The sequence below is a fragment of the Megalops cyprinoides genome, chromosome 10, assembly GCF_013368585.1.
Source record: "Megalops cyprinoides isolate fMegCyp1 chromosome 10, fMegCyp1.pri, whole genome shotgun sequence".
Taxonomy (NCBI): domain Eukaryota; kingdom Metazoa; phylum Chordata; class Actinopteri; order Elopiformes; family Megalopidae; genus Megalops; species Megalops cyprinoides.
In genome coordinates this window covers 11460720-11466903 of record NC_050592.1, presented here as the reverse complement: position 1 = coordinate 11466903, position 6184 = coordinate 11460720, and the positions used below count along the sequence as shown (strand labels likewise).

At 40.2% G+C, this 6184-nt stretch overlaps 1 protein-coding gene across 1 annotated transcript in view; it reads left to right on the top strand.

Annotated features, from left to right (window-relative positions):
* Positions 1–314: 314 nt before the first annotated feature.
* The window catches only part of LOC118784883 (rho guanine nucleotide exchange factor 2-like), a 57597-nt gene continuing 51727 nt past the window's right edge, over positions 315–6184 (top strand). The window contains exons 1-2 of the mRNA XM_036539347.1: positions 315–592; positions 5981–6072. Coding sequence (XP_036395240.1) covers positions 6037–6072 — 36 coding nt within the window. The 5' untranslated portion in view covers positions 315–592; positions 5981–6036. The remainder of the gene's footprint in view (positions 593–5980; positions 6073–6184) is intronic.

The window sequence follows — 6184 nt, the reverse complement described above, 5'->3', positions numbered from 1 at the left end:
GACCGGATCCCCATGTAGCAGCTGACACGGAGGCATCAGAGAAATGAAAACGCACACAATGCGCATCAGCAGCACGATGACAAACATTCGCAGGTACACTAGGTTACTTTCAGGATAGTACACAGTTGATAATCCACCGCGTAAAAAATCAACACGCATACTTGGACCGATGAGATAGATAAACGAACCGAGACACACCGCGCAGACACTGTGGCGAAACTGCAACAGGATACGCACACGGACAGGTACTCAAGGCAACAAGAGCGGCTCGCCGAGTGGGAGTGGCGACATAAACAGAGAAAGACAACGAAAATGGTAAAGTTGTTTCCGTGTTGGGGTCAAGTGACACATTTCACCTGTTGAGGAGTTTACATGCAAGACACGGGAAATCCCAGGGGATACTGGCATGGGAAAGCCGTGAAATATAAGTGGTTCAGTTGCAGTTTCAAGTTTTGTCTGTGGCGGTTAAACGAGACTATGCTATGACCCGAAACTGTGGTGACTGAGGCGGCGCAGGATGTGGTAGCCTACATTTTGCTAGATTTTACCCATGAAGAAGACGAAGTATATCGATAAAAGTGCGAGCTGACAGGTGAGTCTCCCATTAAAATGTTTTAAATATATCTAGACATATTCACCTTTTGTAACAAGAAAGAATAAAGAAAAATACGTACTTGTGACAGGAATTTGATTTAGTCATGCTTCAGGAGTCACTGAAATTGTACTCTATAGCGCTGACGTTTCGAACAGAGTGCGAATTGTTGTAAATAACTTCTGATATACTCTAAAGTATATTCTTCACTGTCTGAGAAGAAATGACGCGTTTCAACATTTATCTTTACATTTAGGCCTACGTTGTATTGCTCTCAAGCTCTAAAACAACCTTTAAAACGTATGTCCTCCAGTCTAATGCCTATACCCCACACAACCTAAATCGAAAAAACGAAATTGGGAACAAGGTTATAAACCCAAGGTAATAAACGTCGTCCTGCTGCCATTAAACTTGTGACGATAATGTACTCGATGTTTCCTCAATCCGAGTGCAAATAACTCAACAGTTTATACAGCCATGAACCCGTAAAACACATAGGCATAGTGTAGATGAGACCGGGTTTAGTGAGTGTGCGCGCTTCAGAGTTGCGGTAGCCCTGTATGTGAAATAGATACTAAAATAAAGGTGTCTCTGTGTGTGTGTGTGTGTGTGTGTAGTGTGTGTGTGTGTGTGTGAGAGAGAGAGAGAGAGAGAGAGAGAGCGAAAGAAAGAGGTAGGTTTCCATGCTAACGAGGTTGTCCATTAACGGTTGGGGACTTTAAGAGAGGAGAAAATCGAAGTGAATCGAAAAACATAAGCAAGTGACAAGGAGCAAGAGTTAACTGATATCTTTGTCGGTAATTTGTTGTATTGTTCTCTTGAGCAAGGTGTGTAGTTTATCTAGTCCTGGAAAGTAGACAAATAAAAAGCCTGTTCCATCTTGATATTCCTGTTTCTTTTTTAAATAGCGCTAGGAGAGAGAGAGAGAGAGAGAGATGCAACCACCATGTATTATCTGTTGTCAGACTTGATGTGTGATTGAAAATGGACTGTTGTCAAGAGTGAAAATAGAGGGAAGAAAAAGGGTGATGACAAAGGGTGATAAGATGGCAGGGAAAGAGGAGGGACTTGAGATGTGCAATGGAGGTACTCTACTATGTTGCGTACCTGCTTCTCTGTTGCACCGTGTTTACATTCTCTCCCATAGTGGTGTTGGATGTGTATGTGGTAAAGAATGTGAGATGGGGGAGGGAGGGAGAGATATGAGCCGTAAGTGGAGTGAAAAAAGACGGCCGTCAGTTGGTGGAGTGCTTAGCCTCCTGCATATTTCTGAAGTCCTCCTTTTCTGATGTGCGGAGAAGTGTGGCAAGACGAGTAGTAGTTGTTGTATTGTCTTTTCTGTTTAATGTTTTGAAATACCATGGTTTGTGTCAAATATTCTTAACTGTTCCCAGCCTCGGAATGAATAAGGAAAAAAGAAATGTGAAGACAAAGGAGAGGGGGAGGGCGTGTTTACTGTGGGTGAGTGACAGCAGGTGGGGGATGGAGGCATATGGAAGATAAGACCATAGGGAAACTGAGACAAACAGCAGGAGTGACAGGAGTGTGTGAGGCAGGGAGTATTCCTATTTTTAAATGATTTGCCTCAAACTTTTCCCCTTCGCTCTGCCCAACCACCTTACAATATCCCAACAAAGGAGAGAGAATGTATTCACCTGCTTAACTGAAAATCATTTGATTTGAAAATTCCTGTATTTACATTACTGTCATTTACCCAATGCTCTTATCCAGAGCAACTTACATAGTTCGCAGTTTTAACCAGTGTTATCAATTTGTGCAGCTGGATATTTACTGAGGCAATTGTGGGTTAAGTACCTTGGCACAGGGTACAGCAGTTCCCCAGCGGGGAATCAAACTGGCAACCTCTCGGTTACAAGCCCTGCTTCTTACCACTATGCTACACTGCCACCACTTTTTTTGATGATTTTGAGTCAATGAATTGATTTTATTAACATTATATCACAAGCCTCATGCAGCGCTGGTTCAGGCCAAAGAGAATGAGTGAAGATTAATGGAACTGGGACCTGTGAATAAGTCAGCTTAGGGGCCCTCATATGTGTCCATGGAGAGGCATCCAGTTACACACGTCATACATCATGAAGTACACCTGCAGTTCTGTTTTGCACCACATTCATATCCGCCATTTCTCTGATGAGATCAGAAGATAGCTAAATGTAGCTGATAAACTGGCCTATAATGGCTGATAACTATTGTTTGTCTTACTGCTTATTGGACAGTTGTTTGTGTTGTGTAATACCGTGTTTCCCAACCCTGCTCCTGGAGGCACACTGTCCTGCATATCTTCTATGTATCCTTCCTGCTTGACTAAATCAGGTGTGCTCACCTAATCAAAAGTGCCACTGATGAGTTCAGTCAGGTAGGTAGAGCAGGGATAGATAGAAGATATGCAGGACGGTGTGCCTTCAGGAGCAGGGTTGGGAAACGCTGGTGTAATATATATATATATATATATATATATATATGATCAAATGAAGGATCAAGTAATGTTATAAGAAAAAAATAATCATAAGACATAATCCAGGCATAAAATACAGAGGACGTTTCTGTAATCTTACAAATTTAAGGAAACTGTTTTTATGTAACTAGAAAACTACATGAAAATATATAATGTTAATATGGCGTGTGGACAGTTCCATAAATGTCTTCATTCTTATGAGAGGCATTTCATGTCTTCTTTTCACTTTTCCCCCTTCAAAATATTAATGTAAATTAATATAATGCATCACTTTGTTCATCAGTTATCAGTTGGCAGGCTCTCATGAAAATCATGATTGTTACTGATCCCAAAAAAATGGTACCATATGTGGTTGGGGTTCTGTCACCTGTATTTACAAGAGTTGGAGCATGGTGACCTATGGAGACCTCAGCCTTGGTCAGCACCAACCGAAATTAGTCATGTCACACCAGTAAGATTTACCATTTGTGTGTGCAGCTAGAGGGTGACTGTGAGAAAGGCCATATAAACACAAAAGGACATAAGCAGTCGCTAATGCACACCCATTGACGTATATGCACACACACACACACAAACTTAGATTTAGAAGTAGCAGAGAAAAGTGTACACAACATTCATTAGCACCATAAAACAGCATAGATTGTATTTATCTTTCACCATGTACATGTTGGTTAGCTAGATCTTAGTTTTCTTTTTGTGGCAGTGAGAAATCAGAGAGTTAACATTGGGGAAAAATAGATTTTTACAGATTGTAAACTTTTACTGTTATGGATTAATCAGTGATCTGAAGATAGTTCAGTTTGGAATTTAGCCATCGCATTAGGGTTAACAACCCTACTCCCTTGTACATCTGGGAACTTGATGATCAATGATTACTCATGGCTTTGTTTTAATAACTCGTGAAAGAACTAAGAGAGAAAGCATAAAAGTTTAGTATAAAAAAGCAACATTGGAAATACCACAGCAGTTATATATCAACTTGGAAAAGCCAAGGATTGTGGAGGAGGAAGAAGGAATAACACATGGACGGTGTTAACTCCCTATTTTGCCTGATAGCGAACATATGTTTCTCAGTAGAGAGAGTGTGTAATAGGGTGTGGTGCCATCCATAGCTGGAACGAATATGCTTTATCTGAGCTGTTGACCTAGCGGGGTGAGTGCATGGGGCTCTCACAACATGTTGTAGTGCGCAGACCCATGTGCATGGAAACACACACAAACATCACAAAACCAGCTGTTGAACTATTGACATTCACCATAGCGATGCATTTTCACATAACAGCAAACAAATGTAAATTTCCTCACATCGGGTCATGTATTGTTTTATTTGGTTTGATTGTGTCAGCGTGTTACCTCAGGCCCATGAGTGCAGGCTCTTTCCAACTATCATTGAGAATTTTATCTCTGTTATATTCAATGTGAATGGAAAGAAAGGCTTCTATTGCATCCAAGGCTTTACCTGTCAAATACTTTAAAATCTTTAAAACCAAAAACTCCTGCAGTGATATATTAATAACTCCAAGGAGTATTGACTTTAGCTTCCTTGAAATTTAAGTGTATGAAAACTTTGAACAGAAAATGTTTATTCAGATACATTTTCGTGTGATAAGTTTATGCTCGTATACGGCAGCATTTTTCCCTGTAAATTGGACTAGATACTAGATAAAATGCTATGTTGCAAAATACTATTTAGATCGAGGAAAGCTAGCATGATACCAGCTGTGATTAAAATCGGCACATCTGGTATGGAAAGCAAATAGGAATAAGGTTCATGTTGTATATAGTTTTATGTCTGAAGCGTTCCTTTGTATACAACCACAGTTGTGGTGTCTCACTGAACATTTTTGGAATGAGGTAGAACCGTTGCAAATTCACGTTTTAGTAAATATTTATGTAGTCGTTACGAAATGTCCGGCCAAAGCCAGTTACAGCCTGATACAAATGACCCCATGAAATTCCCACTTTTGTCTGCGTGAGCTGATCAAGGTTGATTTTGTGCTATTCAGATGGAGATTTAAGTATTCTTAACCCTTTCCTTTCACAAACCCCCAGCATGGCAGTAATCAGATTACATTTGCAGTTGAGCAGTAACAAAGTTCTCTCAGAGTGGAGTTTGGCTCATGGAAAGCTGTCACATACAGACGAATTTGTCTTAGGCCCAGCGTGAATTTCTGACACGAATAGGTTAAATCTTCCGAAGATTCTACTGTTATTGTGCCTTTGTCAATGTATTTACACAATAAAGACTGGTGATGGAAATGTGTTTCAGGGAGTCTGTGCTAATTGGGACTCAGAGAGAAAAAGTACAGAGGAGATGAAATGTTTGACACTATAGCACAGTGGTGTACAGACTGGGATTAACCTCAAAATGGCTCGCAGTAGATTTTAGAACTTAAAATTTCTGACAGTGTCAGATAACAGGACCGGTGAGGATGTAGTTACACAAGACAAATATCTTGGTACCACTATTGACAGCAATCTGAAGCTGAACACAAATACAGGCTGGAAGGTCAACGAGGACTATATTTTGTACGCAAAAGCTTTGACGTATTGAAAGAATGTTAATACTGTTTTCTAGTTTGGAAATTTAGAATTGGAGAGTTTAGTGTTGGGGAAGAACGTCTTTAACACCACACACACACACACACACACACACACACACACACACACGTGTGTGTATGTGTTTATGTGTACATATATATCTGCAGTGTATCTGCATATAATTAAAATTTTATTGTAATATAAATATTTAAATATGAATTTAAATATGCATGTCTAAAATTGTACAGTATGTGCTGATGCTGGTTTACAAAGTATAGTTTACTATCACCTTGCCTTAAGCTCTGCATGTGCTAGACAATTGCCAAAGGGCGAGTGAAGTTGTGCCGTATTCTGTTCTGCTCTGTTTTCAGTTAAATGGTGATGATGGCCAATTACCTTTAGAGGGAGCTGTGACCCTCCCTTCCCAATGGGACCTGAGAAGAACTCTGCACTGATTAACACGGTACTGGTTCTTCCTTTGCATGACAGCAGATAAAGTACTGAAAACAAAATCCTGTGATGTGTGATCATGCATAGTCGTGCCACGAAGTCAGTTACATCTGTTTGTGGGAAAT